The following is an 18,439-nucleotide window of genomic DNA, read 5'->3' as shown; positions in this document are numbered from 1 at the left end:
TCCCTTTCCCTAGTAAACCCAGGGATTCTCAGTCTCTCTTTCAGAAATGAGCAAAGAATTTTTAGGCCCTACTCAATACAACCACCCTATGGCAGTAGGCATTTTATTACTATTAACGGATAAACATCCTTATGGTTCAAAAACATATATAATAAATTCTACCTCCTTGCTAGGGTTTAATTACCATCCCCATGTCATGGGAGGAGAAACTGAGGCTCAAAATGGTAAACCAACATACTTGGGCACAAATAAGTAGTAGCAGAACTGGGCCTGATTCTGCCCTACAGAAATGTTACCGTCTGATAATCAAACCTTTCTGTTTCTAAACAAAATTTCGAGTGCCTGTGAGTGGGGGGCTCAGTCTGCTACTCCCACCCTTCGGCTTCACGCGGAGACCAGATGTTTGCGCTTCTCAGTACCTATACAAAGCCAGCTTTCTCATGCAGGCTGAGGGCTGGGCACCAAGAAGAAACCCAACAAAAGACCCTCCAGGCCCGGTAGCCGCGGAAGCTTGGCGGTAGGCCCGGAACTGTGGCAAGGGTACCATGTTACCGCCGCGCCTCGGAGGCAGCACCTGCTCCTGTGACCCTAGGCTCGAGCGCGTCCCTCCCAAGGGCAGGTGGCGGGCCTCCTGTTCCCCTCCAGAAGGAAACAGCTCAGGCCCCGAAGCCACGAAATCCCGTCGCTCGCTGGAGGCGCGGGCCAAGCCCCGCCCCCGAGCCGCCTCTTCCGCTCGCGCCGGGGTGGGGTCTACGCGGCCGCCGGGATCCGCTCGGACGCGGCCACGTTGTCTTGCGCGCTTGTTGCGCCTGATCGTGTGAGCCTGAGCGCGGCGCCCCGCTCCCGGCCCCCTGGCGTGGTCGCGCGGCTTGGTGAGGCGGCGGTGTTCCCGCGCTCACTCCGCGGGGTGCGGTGGCGCGGGGAGCGGCCCGGCCACTCCGAGGCTGCCGCGCGCGGTCGCGTCTGGGATCCGGGCCTGAGAGGCGCCGCCCTCCGTGCGCCCGCTCGCCTCCTCCCCCTGCCGCCCCGGAGCCGCGAACGGGAAAGAGCACGGGAGAGTTGGGCTCCGCGTAGAGCTCGGCTCCGGGGCCCATGCCCTGCGCGCCCGCAGGCCCGCGCCATGGCCTCCGGAAGCGTGGCCGAGTGCCTGCAGCAGGAGACCACCTGCCCTGTGTGCCTGCAGTACTTCGCCGAGCCCATGATGCTCGACTGCGGCCACAACATCTGTTGCGCGTGCCTCGCCCGCTGCTGGGGCGCGGCGGAGACTAACGTGTCGTGCCCGCAGTGCCGGGAGACCTTCCCGCAGCGGCACATGCGGCCCAACCGGCATCTGGCCAACGTGACCCAGCTGGTGAAGCAGCTGCGCACCGAGCGGCCGTCGGGGCCCGGCGGCGAGATGGGCGTGTGCGAGAAGCACCGCGAGCCTCTGAAGCTGTACTGCGAGGAGGACCAGATGCCCATCTGCGTGGTGTGCGACCGCTCCCGCGAGCACCGCGGCCACAGCGTGCTGCCGCTCGAGGAGGCGGTGGAGGGCTTCAAGGTGAGGGCGCCGAGCGGGCAGGGGTGGGAGCGGGAGTCGGACAAAGGAAGGAGGGAGCCAAAGGGGGCTTCCCTTTTTCCGCCTAGAAAATGGCTGAGCCGGACGTTTGGTTCACAGCCGTCATTTCCTCTCTGTCCTCTCCAGAGCCTCCGCATTCAGATTTGGGAGGAAAACCTGTAGCTGGTGAGGAAGCCAGAAGTCTCCCCACCCCCACCCTCCTCTCTCTGTTTGCCCCTGTTTCCCGGCTCACGAACACACTGTACATAAAGACGGCCCTTGGAGAACCTCTTTTTGACGGTGTAAAAGAAGTGTGGAAAACCATGTACAACAACAAGCTTCAGAGACTCATACTCCCCTCTGCTCCCAAACAAGCTCAGTCAAAACACATTCGGATGTTAACTGACTGTATACACATCAAGCAGATGCTCATCAGTTTGTAAGCATTTCCACAGCACTTTCCTTAATCCTGTTCTAAAAGCTCACAGAAAAGGACAGAGCGCTTTACTGCTTAAGTCATTTAGCCATTCTGAGAATCAGGAGATAAGTTATGAAGATTAAGTGAAATCATATGATGTACTGAGCCCTTTGTGAACTATTGAACAGTTTGGCCAACTAAACAATAACGTGGAAACAAAGTATTGCATATACAACAGTTTTAAGGCAACATTCAAGGAGTCTAGGATGCTGTGTATTTCTGTATATTTGAGGGCTGCAGGAATACACACAATTATGTCCCTGTTTAAATGTGAGTGCATTCATGCATAATTAATCACTGAACACTTATGGAGCTTTGAACTATATCATTTTACTCACTCTGGTGATAACTCTGGAGTAGGTTGGGAAGGTGGGCTTCACCGATACCACACAGTGTGTCAGTATTCCTCTGTGGAAGAACTACAACATTATGCTTCCTAGTCCAGTCACCTTCCATTAAGCCATGCAGTATCCTAGGGACAGGTAGATGATTCACTGTTTTAAAAAAAACACATAAATTGCCAAAGGGTAGGGGTGGTGGCCATGTGCTCTGGGCCTTTCTCCTGTGGGTGGCAGTGTGGTCTAAGGACAGGCTCTGACCAAGGACTTGGTATTAGGAGTGTGTGTGTTCCATGTATGCTAAGCAGAATAGCCATGCTGATGCTGAGGTCTGCCTAATCTTGAACTGCCCATCTGTTTTTCTTCTTCCAGGAACAAATCCAGAACCAGCTGGACCATCTAAAAAGAGTGAAAGACTTAAAGAAGAGACGTCGGGCACAGGGGGAGCAGGCACGAGCTGAACTCTTGGTAAGGGTTGTTGGAATACAGTTAATATTGTGCCTGCTGGTCACTCTCTCTTTTCTCTGGGGCTGATGTGGTTTCCCTTAACCATGTCCAGCTAGATCACCTAGAACTTCTAGGTATAGGTGGAATGAGCCCATGTGGCACTCAGTAGGAGCTCACCTGAAGAACCAAGGGATTCCCCCACTTTTAGGGAAAGGATGGGGGAGCCAAGTTTGGAACCTCTGGAAATTAGACTTATCAGTAAAATTTAACCTGCTAGCTTTGTACAGACTCGAGTTGATCCTTGATAAAGCTGAGATAGGAAAAATTTTGGGGTACAGTTAGCTGCCTTTTTGGTACCATCCTGCAGATGGGTGCCGATAGTAGATTTGCCTAAGACCCACTGCTGCTTCTCCCTTGAGTGTTTCTTTTTCTTGACGGTGCCTTAATGCTGAATTTTTCACTCTGCTGTCTTCCCCTAGGCTCACAAGGCCTTGGCAAGTAGCTGATGTGCTAATGTGATAGGGATATCTGGGAATTTGTTTTGGGAAAAAACCCAAAGAAACCAAAAACCCCAAAGCCAAAAAGTACAGAAACTTTTATAATATACACTTGCATATCTACCAACTAGGTTTTAAACTGGTTTTGAACAATAAATAAATCCCCACTCATTAGCAGTATTTACATCTGAAATGCAACCTCCTGACTAGTTGTGTCTAGCATCCTCTTGTGAGAAATTTTGTCAGTCCTGGCAGAGTGTTATAAAGAACTACAGGGAACTTATTTCCATGGTGTCCTTAGATCCCACCACTTTCTCTGCCCAGCCAATCTGTTGAAACCTCAGCCCTCCTTGCTTGAAAATAGGTCTGATGGGTGGAGAATCTTCTCCATGAGCCTGAGTAGACTCAAATCATTATGCATACAATGGTGTTCTCTGTGGGAGGGTTATCAAAACGGAGAAACCCCTTCTCTGAGAATCAGGGTACCTGGACATGCTTCCAGGCTCTGATACTACCCATAATTGTATAGATGGAGAAGGTCACACAACCTCTCTGGGCCTTAGTTTCTTCATCTGTGAAATGGGTAGGTTGGACTAGACTTGTGGTTTTCGAGCAAGGCTAGTACTGCCCTTTTCTTTATAATGGTGTGTGGGTGTTTCTTCCGCTGTCAACTGGAAGAATCAAGTGGTTGGGGAGGAGGGATGCTAAATGTCTTACAATGCAAGAAACTGTCCCATGTCAAGCAGAAGACTGGAAATAAGTGAGTGAACATGGTGCTTGTTTCAGTATCCTAGGATGAAATGATGAGGTCTTGGGGGTGGGTAGTCAGGGAAGATATGTGAAGGACACTAGAAATGATACTTTTCTCTTTCTTAACTGTTCTTCCCTGTCATCTGTATAGAGCCTGACTCAGATGGAGAGGGAGAAGATAGTTTGGGAGTTTGAGCAGCTGTATCACTCCTTGAAGGAGCATGAGTATCGTCTCCTGGCCCGCCTCGAGGAGCTAGACTTGGCCATCTACAACAGCATCAACGGTGCCATCACCCAGTTCTCCTGTAACATCTCCCACCTCAGCAGCCTGATCGCCCAGCTGGAAGAGAAGCAGCAGCAGCCTACCAGGGAGCTTCTGCAGGTAAGGCTTGGAGAACTCTGCTAAGGTAGCTCCCACTAAAAGTAGTCTTCTCCTTTTTGCCAAGTAGTATCCAGGACCTCCTGTCTTCTTGCTAACTATGCAGGAGTGGTAAGGGCTTGCCAAACTCTGTGTTGGGGATGTTGGAAGGAAAATGTACATTAGAACTTCTTGTTGACACAGCTTGGATCAGTCAGTTGCTTTGTTTCATGGAAAGGGCAAAGAGAAGACCTGATGCCCAAGCTTGCCGTGCAGTGACAAGTGATCTGATCACAGGCGATCCTTTTGATCTCTGTGGGCCTCAGTGACCTCATTTGCTCATGAAATGAGGGGCTAGACCACATGTCATTCAAAGACCCTCCTCATTCCAGTGTCCTGTAACTTTAACATATACATATGCTTTTGGACAGCCAGAAAACAGTAAGCACTTGAGCAGGAGTGGTTACTCTGAGTAGTCCGGTGATTTAACCTTGGTAGTGGAGGTGATAAAGCTGCAGCAGACCTAACCCAGCAGAACCACAGAAAATGAGCTAATGCTTGTCTGTCATTTGTTCTTTCAGCACATATTAGTTGTTTGCTTTAGGTCATGCATTATTAAGTACTAAATAATAAGCTTTTCTGAATTGTATTCTAATGTGAAGCTTAGACAATTAGTGAACAGTTATCACAGGTGTTAGTAAATGCCATTAAAAAGGAATAATGGGGCTGAACATGGTAGCTCAAGCCTGTAATCCTATCATTCTAGGAGGCTGAGGAGTGCGGATTGTTTGAGCTCAGGAGTTCGAGACCAGCCTTAGCAAGAGCGAGATCCGTCTCTACTAAAAATAGAAAGAAATTAGCTGGACAACTTTAAAAAATATATATATCTATATATATATATAAAATTAGCCATGCCTGTAGTCTCAGCTACTCAGGAGGCTGAGGCAGGAGGATCACTTGAGCCCAGGAGTTTGAGGTTGCTGTGAGCTATGCTGACGCCACGGCATTCTACCCTGGGCAACAGAGTGAGGCTCTGTCTCAAAAAAAAAAAAAAAAAAAAGGACTATGGGATATAGCAAGGGTCAGCAAATTATGGCCCATCACCTGTTTTTGTATGTCGTGGGAGCAAAGTATGAGTTTTACATTTTTAAATAGTTAGAAGAAATTAGAAGAATGTATTACATGAAATACATGAAATTCAAATTTACATGAAATTTGTTGGATTTATGTTATATGAGATTTAAATTTAGTGTTCCTACATTTTTATTGGAACACAACCATGCTTATTCATTTATGTGTTATCTCTCACTGCTTTTCTGCTACAGCAGCAGTATTGAGCATTGTTGACAAAGACTGTATGGCTTACAAAGCCTAAAATATTTATTGTCTGGCCTTTTAAGAGAAAATTTACTGATCCCTGCTTTAGAATAATAAGAGAACACAGTTTGAGCCTTAATATACATTGGTATTTGCTTGCCAGGGAGGCAGAATGTTTTAGAAGGGAGAGTGGACAACAGAATAATGCAGCTGAGGTCAAATAATATCAGAGCTGATATCCATTTGGTTTAACAACATGACCATCTTTGCTATCCTTATGTAGAACTGCCACGATGGAATAATTTAGGAAGGAGCCATGTCAGGGGGAATTGAGTGGTGACTGGGTGGGGTGAATGGAGACTGCAAGAGTGGATGATTCTTTCAAGAAGTATGAGTATGAGGGGATCTAAGAAAATACTTACAGGTGAGGTAGGATCGTGGAACTATATCTGGAGATGATGCTAACAAAAGTAGTTAAAACATATTTTCAAAATATGCATAGGAAAGAGAGTCTATATTATGAGGTTTCCAGGTGAAGGAAGACATTGAACTTGCAAGAAATGATGGATTAATACGCAGTGTGCTGTTCCTGATAAGGCAGGGGGAATGGGGACTAATGCACATGTACAGCAGTTAGCTTCAAAGGGTCGTCTGTTGTATGGGAAGAAAGTATTGTTTTTAGAATATGAGAGAGACAGTTGGTTTGTGAGACAGAGTAGGATTATTTGGTCAGTTAACATACATTTATAGTGGGACCATTCTGCCCTGTTGTGTGATTTTGTCTGCTTTGCTTTCTTAGAATTTGGCTGCTGTGGTGCAGTCACTGAGAAAGAGATAGTTGGGCTTATCCAGGGGTTGAGGTTTTGCCAGATGAACTTGAAGGTTTTTTGTTTGTTTTTTTGTGTAAAATATACATAATATAAATTTCAGCATTTCAAAGTGTATAAGTCAGTGACACAAATGTATTCAGTAAATACACAATTATCAACTGTGTGCAATTATCAACCACTATCAAAATCCAGAACACTTTCTTTACCCCAAAAGGAAACCCCACATTATTAAGCAATCACTTCTCATTCCTTTCTTTCCCCAACCCCTGGCTCTATGGATTCATCTACTCTAGATATTTGATATAAATGAAATCATATAGTATGTGGCCTTTTTCTTGTACATAGCATAATTTTTTCAAGGTTCATCTATACCATATCATGTTTCAGTACTTCATTTCTTTTTACTGCTGAATAATATTCCATTGTATGGCTATGTACTACATTTTGTTTATTCATTAGTTGGCAGACAGTTGGGTTACTCTCACCTTTTGTCTATTGTGACTAGTGATGTTGTCAATGTTAAAAATATAAAATGATTCACAAATTTTTGTGTCGTACATGTGCTGGGGCCATCTAATCTTCTCTGTGTGGTTCCAATTTGAATATAACTGCTGCTTAAGCATCATTCTTAAGATTTTAACCCTTTGCACTCGCTTGCTTTATTCTGTTTGGGATTTAATTTTTTAAATACCCCAGATTTTACAAAGTGCGGCAGTAGAATAAAAAACTGGAGTTTCTTTTCATACAAACTTATTTATTTGGATTTTTTTATATTTCAAATTATTGACACATTCAAAGAGTAATTTTAATCTCTATACTTTTTGCTAACTGTGTCGAGTCACACGACAATCCGAGTGCAAAGGGTTAAAACTTTTTTAAAGGTAGAAGGTATTTGTGAGAATATATTTGAATAGATGGATCATAAAACTGGAGTTGGATTATGAGGAAAGGGGAGAAAGAAAGAGGGATCGAGGACCCAAGGAGGGAAGAGGGTCTCTATGATTATCAAAAAGTACTTACAGTGGAAGTCATCAGAAAAGCAAGCTGAATCTTATGGCAGAATATTAGAGGCAGTCCCATTGAGGTCAGGAACAAGGCAAGGTGACTACTGTTGTCTCCCTCTATTAAACTTTGTACTAGCGGTTTTAACCAGTTCAGTTAGATAAGAGAAAAGAATTAGAGGCATAAAAATTGGAAAAGAAGTTAACATAAAGAAATCAGCCTTTATGTGCCAGGTGACAGCCACTAGAAGACATGGTAAAAGAAAACACTTCATTTCCAATTGCAAAAGAAAAAAAGAAGGTACAGTACCTGGAAATAAACTTATAAGAAATATACAGAAACCTATGTGGAGAAACATTTATTATGATTTTCAAACACTTTCTGAAAGACATCAAATAAATTTGAACAAATAAAAAATGCCACTTATTTGATGACATCTCAGCAAATTGTCAGTCCTTCAAATTCATAAATTAACACAATTTCAATAAAAACACCAATAAGCTTTTTTTCTGGATTTAGACAGATAGTAAACTTCAGATAAGAAAAATAAGCACATACAAATAGCTGGGATACACTGAGAAAGAAGAGCTCTGAGAAAGAACTGGCTCTACTAGATATTAAAACATACTACAAACCTATATAGTTAAAACAGTTGGTATTAGCACAAAGAAAAGAAAACATGCACATATTGTGACCAGTCAAAAGATGATGTTAGGCCTGGTGAGGTGGGTCATGCCTATGATCCTAGCACTGTGGGAGGCTGAGGTGAGTGGATTGCTTAAACTCAGGAGTTTGAAACTAGCCGGAGCATGAGTGAGACCCCGTCTCTACTAAAAATTTAAAAAGTTAGCCAGGCATGGTGGCAAACACCTGTAGTCCTAGCTACCCTGGAGGCTGAGGCAGGAGGATCACTTGAGCCCAGGAGTTAGAGGTTGCAGTGAGCTATGATGACGCCACTGCAGTCTAGCTGGGGTAACAAGAGCAATACTCTGTCTCAAAAAGGAAAAAAAAAAAACGATGTTAAATTGAAGGAAAATATTTGCAACAAATATCACAAGTAGAAATATTAATAATAGCTCTAATATATAAAGAACTTTTTAAAATTGAGAGAGAAAATATCAAAATTCTGTAGGAAAATGGGTAAGACACAAGCACATTGCTAAAGACATAGGAAATTTGTTAACATCTAAAAAAATGTTCAGTTGTACTTAGAATAAGAGAATTAAATTATCACATGTACTCTGAAAATGTGTTTATCTATTATATATCAATAAAAAATAAAATAGAATCCAAGCCAGGAGTGGTGGCTCACACCTGTAATCCTAGCAGTTTGGGACGCTGAGGCAGGAAGATGGCTTGAGGCCAGGAGTTCAGCCCAGCCTGAGCAAGAGTCAGACCCTGTCTCTACAAAAAATACAAAAATTAACTGGGCATGGTGGTATGAGCCTGTAGTCCCAGCTGCTCAGAAGGCTAAGGCAGGAGAATCACTTGTAGTGAGCTATGATGGCACCACTGCACTCCAGCCAGCCTGGGTGCCTGTCTCTTAAAATACGTATACATAAGGTTATTTGCTGCAACATTTTTGTAATTGCACAATATTGGAAGTAGTGTAACTTCTAAACCTGGAAGATTATTTTAGTTAATTGTGCATGTATACACAATGATACATATGGAATATTAATACTGTGCAACTGTAAAGAAAAAAAAAAGATACCAGTGAACTGATATGGAGTGGTTCCCAGTATACATTGCCATGTGAGAAGATCAAATTGTAAATTACAGAGTATGCTACTTTTTGTGTAAGAAAAAAAGGGGAATTGGAAAGTATATGTATTGGTTTATTTTTACAAAGGAAACTGGAAGGACAAACCAGAAAACAGTGGGGCTGGGGAGAATGAGTTAGGAGGGAATAGTTGAGGGAGTGACATGAACTCTCTGGCCAACTCAGGCTTTTTGAGCACCAAAATAAATAAGAACAGTAATGAATTATAACCCATTGAATAAGAATCTGTAAGTCCATACTAATAATAAATGAAGGAAAATTTTTCCTTCCATTAGAATGTCAACTAAGTAATGTAGAAGGAATTTTGAAGTTAGAAAATGGCCATTTGGCAGTCATCATAGTAAAAATTTATACAAAAATTATCAATCGATGCTCCATCTAAGGGGGGAAGTTTGATGAGGCCTGGAAGTATCACTTAGAGATTACATATTACAAATAGGAAAATAGTACAGTGATCAGAATTAGTATCACAAATAAGGGGATATCATGTACCTTTAGAAGGAACAACATTTACTAGTCAAAGATGGTACAACCTGAATTTAATCATGAGGGAAGTCTCTGACAAACCCAAATGGAGGGACATTCAATAAAGTAAATGGCTGGTATTAAACACTGTTAATGCCATGAAAGACAAATCAGTGCTGGGGAACTGTTCCAGTTAAAAACACATGCCATCATAACTAAACGCAGTGAATGATTCTGGGTTACCTGAGGGGAGCAGGGTGGGAAAGCTGTAAAGAACATCATTAAGGGCCGGGCGCGGTGGCTCACGCCTGTAATCCTAGCTCTCTGGGAGGCCGAGGCGGGCGGATTGCTCGAGGTCGGGAGTTCAAAACCAGCCTGAGCAAGAGCGAGACCCCGTCTCTACTATAAATAGAAAGAAACTAATTGGCCAACTAATATATATAGAAAAAAATTAGCCGGGCATGGTGGCGCATGCCTGTAGTCCCAGCTACTCGGGAGGCTGAGACAGAAGGATCGCTTGAGCCCAGGAGTCTGAGGTTGCTGTGAGCTAGGCTGACGCCACGGCACTCACTCTAGCCTAGGCAACAAAGTGAGACTCTGTCTCAAAAAAAAAAAAAGAAAAAAAAAAAAAGAACATCATTAAGGTAGTTGATTAAATCAGAATATGAACTGTGGGTTAGATAAACATATCAGTGTTCAATTTCCTAAGAAAATGTAGTCATTCTTGGGATTGACAAATGGAAGTATAAAGAGATACAATCTAAACAATGACTTCTTAAAAGGGTTTGAAGATAAATATGTCATAAATATATATGAAAGAAGAGGGAGATAAAATGATAAGTGAACAATTAAAAGTTGGTAAATCTGGGAAAAGAATATATAGGAGTTATTGGTAGTAGCAGCTTTTCTGTGTAGTTGATATTATCTTACAATAAAAAGCAAGCTGGACAGGTGGGCAGTTGAGGTCCAGGGGTAATGTGCTTGAATTAGTAAATTTGATATCATGAGGTCCTTGATCAGTAGATAGTGAGTCCAGAAGGAGGGCATAGGAGATGCTAGTATAGCAAATAGTGTGTACCCCAGTTTCCTCTGCCTGATTCCTACCCCTTATAAGGCTGTGAGTTATGTTCAGTGAGCCTTCTCTCCCTGGTTTCTCCTAGGAGAACCAGCCCATAGTGGGGTTTTCAACAAATATCTATGAAAGAAAACTGAAGTTATGAATGACTCCTTATGGTTATCTTATTCCTTTCTCTTACAGGACATCGGGGACACATTGAGCAGGTACATTTTTTTTCTCCCAAGTATTAAATCAAGCATGGAAAGACTGTCTCCCTCACATTTGTAAATCCTGAAAGCAGCCCAGAGCCTGAGATTGACAAAGTGTGGATTTGGGGGGCATGGGTTTCACTTGGGAGGGTGCTGGTGGATTTAGAGATATGGGGTGGGTGGGGGCCCTTACAGGGACTTAGGCAGAGTATAAGGGTAGCTTATGGCTGTAGTTTCCTAAGTATTTCAGAATCCTTTCCCTTTTGTTAGCTATCTCTCTCTTTTTTTCTATAATAGGGGAAATAAGGCCTAAGGAAAGTATGACTGGCCTAGAATTATTTAATTACTTGTGAGCCACATGGATCCTGGCTCTTATTTTAGTTATTTTCCCACCATTAAACAACAGGTGAGGAAGAGCTCCCTGGGAGTTGGGACATGACCAAAGAGGGAGAGCTTGAAGGGGCCGATAAGCCAGGGTAAAGTTGTATTTGCAGGATGCATGGTGAGGCAAATGGGATAGGCCTTGGGAAAATGATGTTTGGTACAAGAGTGCCTTCAGGGGTGGAGACTGACTTTGAGGGAGCTGGACTTTGAAGTTGATTAAAATCCTGAGGGATGAAAACCCTCCAAGGAAAATGCAGCTCGACTATGTGGGAGCATTTGGGGAGATGGAGGAGGGCCTCGTAGATGGGGTAGGTTGGCTGGGAGGTCTCTATGTATAGAGAATCATGTTGATAGAATTGAGGTTCTTGAGGGCTCCCGCGATGGAGATAAAGTTGGAGCTCGTACCAGTCCCAGCCAGATGACCCAAGCAAATACTACCTTTACATGCTACTTTTTGATGCCAGTCTAGTTCTGACCTAACATGTGGAGGTGGATCCCTCATACTCTAGCCATTTCTGACATTAAGGATTGGTTTGGCTGTATGAGATAGGAAACCCAAAATTTCATTGGCTTAAGGTTTAAACATAAAAATTTTTTTTCTCACCATATAAGAAATGTACAGGTAGGTAGTATCCTGGGGTGGGCATGGTAGTTCCAGAGACTCTCAGAGACTAGGGTTTCTTCTCATTACTATTCTCCTGTCCCCAAGGTAATGGTCCTGATATAGTCCAGTCCATAGCTAGTAGAAAGCCAGCCAAAAGGAAGGAGATAAGTTGCATCACATTCCTTTTTAAGCAGACTTCTCAAAATAACCACGAGATATTTCCCACTTCTCAGTGGCCTGAACTGAGGCCACTGAGGTCATGCCACAAGGTCAGCCACAAGGTCATATGCAGCTGCAAGGAATGCTGGGCAGCTGTGAGCCACAAAAGGTGGAAGATGGGAGAAAGGCTACTGGGTAGGCAAATAGTGGTCTTTGCCATAGACTCCCATGCAGAGGTGGGGAAATTTGATATTGTCCTTCAGAGTGCCTGTCTGTCTGAAGATGTCATTCCCTCCATATTGGGGAATCTGAGAATTCTGGATAGTTGCCTACCATGAATATCAAGGGACTGCCATGGAATATAGCGTTTTCTGGCAAGGTCAGCCTCGTAGTCAATTAAATTCAATAAATCTTTTTGAATACTTGCTGTTTGAAAAGCCATGAACAAGATACTTTGGGAGATAAAGGTATGAGTAAGATGTCTCTCTTATTCTGGTCTAGAAAATCATAGCTGAGGAGGAGAAGATGGGAACAGCTATGGTGGCTGGTTTTAAAGGCTGTACACCTGTCTTGGACAGTTGAGCCTAGATCTTGTCCTGAGCCCTGGAAGGTTATGGAATTAGGGAGTCAATTTAAAAAACTCTTTTTTTTTTTTTTTTTTTAATTTAGGGCGGAAAGAATCAGGATCCCTGAACCCTGGATCACGCCTCCAGATCTGCAAGAGAAAATCCATATTTTTGCCCAAAAGTGTCTGTTCTTAACGGAGAGTCTGAAGCAGTTCACAGGTAATGCGAGGAGGAGTGTCATAAGGGGAAATGGATTTATACTCTGAATATCTGTGTATTGTCTGAAAGGATATATTTTCCAGTCAGATAGTGGGATGCAAACTGAATATCTTCTCCTTTTCTCTTCTTAGAAAAAATGCAGTCAGATATGGAGAAAATCCAAGGTAAATTTATCTACCTACTGGGCTTTTGATGTTGAAGTTTCTTGAGAAGAAGAGCATGTGCATTAAAAGGGTGGGAAAATGGGACAAGGGTGATACCTACTGGCCACCCTCCCTGATATTTTATGTCTTCCTTTTAGTCTTATTAACTTTTTTAATTAATAGCCTCTTGTTCTAATTTGAAGTCTGTTAACCATATTCAGTCTGTTCTCCATCTACATCAGTGAAGAAGAAAAATAGGCAATCTGAAAATTAATTAATCCAGAATTAATTTGATTATTTTTAATTGGGAAAGAGAATGAACAAAAACTATCCTCGTTTTCAGTTGAGCCCATTTTTTAAATTAATTTACTGAGTTCCTGCTTGTGGGCACAGGTGCCAACCAGGACAGGAGGAATTGAGCAGCATTGCCAGGGAAGTGGTTAGTAATAGTTCTTACCTCATAAGGTTATAAGGGTTAAGATTTGTTACCATTTCTAATGCCTTTAGAATGAAACCTGACACATAATAAGTCCTATATTTATGTTTAAATATAGGAGAAGCTTTTCCAAGTCTAACATGTCCTGCTCCTAAGCCACATTCAGTTTGGAGTTGGCTATATATTGAATACTAAGTTCCTAGGCAGGTAATCTGATAGAGTCTGAAATGCTTAAATGTAGGTAAATCCTTTTACTATTTATTACAAATGACCCCCATGATCTTTGATAATTTTCTGTATTACATATGCTGAATCCTTATTTGTATTGCATCTTCTCAGAAATGTACTTTTTTGGCATCCAGCAACATAGATTTAGGGAACACTCACATGTCCTCCACAAGCAAGACCAATAGGGAGAAACTACACTCAATGTGGTGGATAATACCGGAAGCGATTAGTTCAGGTGTGATTTTCCTTGATCTGGCTCTCATTTACTTCTGCCCTTCTTGCCACTTCTCAGTGAAATCTTATGTGAATATGCTTTGTCAGCTATGAAGTGCCTCGTAAGTCTTCTTTGCCCCAGAGTGTCAGTGGTTGTCCCTTGAGCCACCCAACTCCTAAAACAGAGATGACTTATCATAGCTAAGAGTGGTGTACGACGTGGGCTTGGAACCGGGTTTCCCTCTGCAGAGCCAGCTGGCTTGCTGGAAGGTGTAATCCTTGATCTTCCCTTGTTTCAGTTTGACCCCATGTTCTATCAGTCTCAGGTTTGTGGTTATCCTCTACTCGATATTCCCAGTCTCTCTTCCCTCAAAGCTCTTGGCTGGTTGATAGAGTCATCAACATTGTATGAAGAAATCAGTGCATGGCTGTTAACAGTGGTTCTTGGAGTTTCTAGCGAAAACCATTGCTTTATGATGACTAATCAAAGTTACCTCAGTTATGTTTTTCCTGGAAATACTCATGTGACTTCCATAATTTATTTTCTCTTTGTTATTTCAGAATTGAGAGAGGCTCAGTTATACTCAGGTAGGTGATGGGAGACAAGACCATACTGGGGTGAAGAGTAAAAATCCTTGTGAACCTGACTACTAACGTGAATGATACACTGCTCTCCTGCCCAGCCTCAGGGACAAACTGTGATTTGCGACAAGCAGGAGTAATGGAGCTCAACTCCTATTCTGAGTGCCAGAGAGAATCCAGGAGTCTTGTGTCATCCATTACTATGCCTCAAGGCAAAGCTTGAAACTCCTCCTTTCCTTGACAGCCACCCTCACCCTAAGATTTAGAGAGTTTGGGTAAATCTACAATGCCAGAGGTACTCAAATCTGAGGTGTGTACTTTCCATAGTCACACAGCCACCTTCTGTTATAAGGAATCCTCTTCTTACAGAGAAAAACTCTACATACAATAGGTCTTCATTCATCGGTGTCCGCTAACTGATCCATATTTAATTGTTTCAAAAAGTATGAACTGAGTACCTCACTTATATCCTACACTGTCTAATGTTGAGCAACGCACTTTAGAGGAAACAAAAGAGTATGAGACACTGTTCTACTGTTGCAGTTTGCATTGTTTGGTTGGAGGTATGAGGTGTACCCATGATGCAAGAAAGAGATAAGGCCTGATGCAGTGGCTCACGCCTATAATCCTAGCAGTCTGGGAAACGAAGGTGGGAGGATTGCTTGAGCTCAGGAGTTTGAGACCAGCCTGGGCAAGAGTGAGACCCTCTCTCTACTAAAAATAGAAAAATTATCTGGTGGTGTGGCACGCACCAAGTAGTCCCACCTACTTGGAAGGCTGAGGCAGGAGGATTGTTGGAGCCCAGTAGTTTGAGGTTGTAGTGAGCTGTCATGTCACCACTGCACTCTGCCGGGGTGATGGAGCAAGACTCTGTCTCATAGAAAAAAAAAAAAAAAGAAAGAAATAGGCAGCCATTGTGGACAGATTGTTGAACCAAGAACCAAGGGTTCTGGGGTTCTTGGTCACCTCCACCAGTTGCCTGTCTTGAACCTTTTATGGGAGTCATTTAGCCTCCTGAGCTTTGACTTCTTTTTTCTTTTCTTTCTTTTTTTTTTTTTTGAGACAGAGTCTCGCTTTGTTGCCCAGGCTAGAGTTAGAGAGCTTTGACTTCTGAGAGGTCATGTTTGACTTCCTTGTTGCTCCTGAACAAGATGTGAAGAGCAAATGAGAGCATACATACCAGTGCTTTTAAAACAGGAAAACACCATTTGCAAGATGCTGTAATACTAAATACCAGAGAAGATGACATAGGTGATACACAGTTTTTGATTTAAGAACAGGAAGGGTGTAATGGCGTGGGCTTTGAAAAACTTTGAGGAAGATGTGAGTCTTGCACTGGACATTAATGTGGAGTAAAGATCTTATATTAACAGAACGGATAAGAGTGATTCAAAAGGTGGGCAGATTTGTTCAGTTTCCCAGTCCCTTATCCACAATTCCAAAATCCTAAATCTCTTATTAGAGCCAAAAGCTATTTTATTATTTTATGGCAAATTAATAATGGTACCAAAGCCTGAATTTATGTGGGACTATAAATATAAAGTCCATATTTTACATGAGGTAAGCATTCATATGTCTCACAGTAGATCTATTAATATTTGATTATAAAGTGCTATACCAGAGCCTGCCTGTCTAAAATCTGTAATATTCTGAATTCTTTGAAACTTTTGGTCCCTGAAGCTTTCAGATTAAGGGATTGTGGACATGTAAGAAAACTTCAAATTTGACTTTATAATGGATATTGTGGCTTAAGATGTGAAAGAAAGGGAATGGGTAAGGTTTTAGTACTTTTCAACATATCTTGCCTAAAAAAGACAACCAGCTAATCGAAGCAGTAAGTTTGAATAGTGACCTTTAGGATGTATTTCATATAAAATGACTGCAACCTCTAGTGGGGAGCTCTTACTCACAGGGAGATAGGAGTAGGGCTAGATATTCTAGAGTTTGCTCTCAGGCTGACCCTCCCCTTTGTGTCTCTGCAGTGGATGTGACTCTGGACCCAGACACAGCCTACCCCAGCCTGATCCTCTCTGATAATCTGCGGCAAGTTCGGTACAGTTACCTCCAACAGGACCTGCCTGACAACCCTGAGCGGTTCAATCTGTTTCCCTGTGTCTTGGGCTCTCCATGCTTCATCGCTGGGAGACATTATTGGGAGGTAGAGGTGGGAGATAAAGCCAAGTGGACCATAGGTGTCTGCGAAGACTCAGTGTGCAGAAAAGGTGGAGTAACCTCAGCCCCCCAGAATGGATTCTGGGCAGTGTCATTGTGGTATGGGAAAGAATATTGGGCTCTTACCTCCCCGATGACTGCCCTCCCCCTGCGGACCCCTCTCCAGAGGGTGGGGATTTTCTTGGACTATGATGCTGGCGAGGTCTCCTTCTACAACGTGACAGAGAGGTGTCACACCTTTACTTTCTCTCATGCTACCTTCTGTGGGCCTGTCCGGCCCTACTTCAGTCTGAGTTACTCGGGGGGAAAGAGCGCAGCTCCGCTGATCATCTGTCCCATGAGTGGGATTGATGGGTTTTCTGGCCACGTTGGGAATCATGGTCATCCCATGGAGACCTCTCCTTGAGGAGGTGAACTCAGGCCACAAGAGCTATTGGCTATAATCCTATGCCAGGCACAAGACATCTTGTTGTCTTGCCACTTCCTGTCTATCACCGCTGGATATCCTTACCATGTTCCATGCCCTTGCAGTGGGAGACAGGACGTCTGTGTTCTCTACCATTTTTTTCCTTCCCACACACATTGTGAGATATAATGAGAAGTATCAGGATTTCCCTGGAATAAAAACCAAATGTCCACCTCCAGTATTTCACACTTTGTGATTTTACATGTTCCTGGAGTGGATACAGAGTATGGGTAATCTTTGGATTTGGAGAGCCATACAAGATACTTACACCTTCTTGGCTCAGCCGGATTCCTCTGGTTCCGCACCACATAGTGATTATGGGTAATTGCTGGCATTTCTGGACTAGGGCTCCTTTCTTCTAACCTAGAATGGAACTATACAAGGCCCGGTCAGTGCGGCTCCCTTTATCCCAGTTTTTCCTTCTGGGAACAGTACCTCTACCCCAATTCCTCCATCTGCTGTAATTTTATTAACTCCATTAAAGAGGCCTGTATGTGTTTTGATTAGTTACAGTTATTTTACAATAATTGTGGGAAATGGCCCAACTTCTGTTATGAGATAATGTTCTAATCAATGTCTCTTTGCCTTTGTATTTTTTCTGAGGGCTTTTTCTGCTCCCTTTATTCTAATGAAAAGTGTATCCCAGTGCAGGGTGCACATCATCCAGGATAATATTTTACCCAACTCCGTCCACAGTTTCCCAGTCACGTTTATGGACTGGTGGTCAGTCATATGCCATCCATGGAAGAATTCTGGCACAGTATTCCAAGGATTCATTGACTTCTTGCCTCCTTTTCTCCATCTCCTTTGGAGAACAGGGAATCGACCTTACTAATATGTATATCGTCAAGGGGCAGCTCCATCCCCATGGCCATTGAAGCATAAGGCATTCTGGAGTCAGAAGGCTAGGACAGATCACTTTGAGCCAGCCCCCCTGATGGTTCTTAGTCCTGCTTCTCTGTGGGTACATGCCCCTCTGTTTAAAAATAAAGTGAATATGGATGTTTACATTGTTGTTGTTTTCCGGGTCTTGGTAGGATTGGGTTCATAGATGTTGGAAGGGAGGGGGGAGGAAATGCTTAATGGTTTTGATTTCCCACATGGGTCCAGAATCCCATGATAAAAACTACTTGCTCAGTACCATATCACTACTTTCTAATGGTCCTGAAAAAGAAGTTTTGGACATCATAGCCTATAGC

At 43.2% G+C, this 18,439-nt stretch overlaps 1 protein-coding gene and 1 non-coding gene across 2 annotated transcripts; one reads left to right on the top strand and one right to left on the bottom strand.

Moving 5' to 3' along the window:
* Positions 1-727: 727 nt before the first annotated feature.
* Positions 728-18,248, top strand: TRIM27 (tripartite motif containing 27). Its single transcript, XM_012742079.3, has 8 exons — positions 728-1,540; positions 2,726-2,821; positions 4,199-4,429; positions 11,061-11,083; positions 12,885-13,000; positions 13,132-13,164; positions 14,582-14,608; positions 16,585-18,248. Exons 1-8 carry the CDS (start codon positions 1,121-1,123, stop codon positions 17,178-17,180), a joined length of 1,542 nt encoding a protein of 513 aa, XP_012597533.1. The 5' UTR covers positions 728-1,120; the 3' UTR covers positions 17,181-18,248.
* Positions 7,074-7,175, bottom strand: LOC142876777 (U6 spliceosomal RNA). The gene has a single exon (XR_012923595.1). It is a non-coding gene; the product is annotated as a U6 spliceosomal RNA (small nuclear RNA).
* Positions 18,249-18,439: the final 191 nt, after the last annotated feature.

This window comes from Microcebus murinus, chromosome 15 (assembly GCF_040939455.1).
Source record: "Microcebus murinus isolate Inina chromosome 15, M.murinus_Inina_mat1.0, whole genome shotgun sequence".
NCBI lineage: Eukaryota > Metazoa > Chordata > Mammalia > Primates > Cheirogaleidae > Microcebus > Microcebus murinus.
The sequence above is the reverse complement of the archived record's forward strand: the minus strand, read 5'-3'. Positions and strand labels throughout refer to the sequence as shown.

Bases quoted from the DNA above. Each gene is read 5' to 3' on its own strand.
- TRIM27 (XM_012742079.3), top strand. From the start codon at position 1,121: ATGGCCTCCGGAAGCGTGGCCGAGTGCCTGCAGCAGGAGACCACCTGC. The intron at 1,541-2,725 runs GTGAGGGCGCCG...TTCTTCTTCCAG, and splicing joins AGGCGGTGGAGGGCTTCAAG to GAACAAATCCAGAACCAGCT. The intron at 4,430-11,060 runs GTAAGGCTTGGA...TTTCTCTTACAG, and splicing joins CTACCAGGGAGCTTCTGCAG to GACATCGGGGACACATTGAG.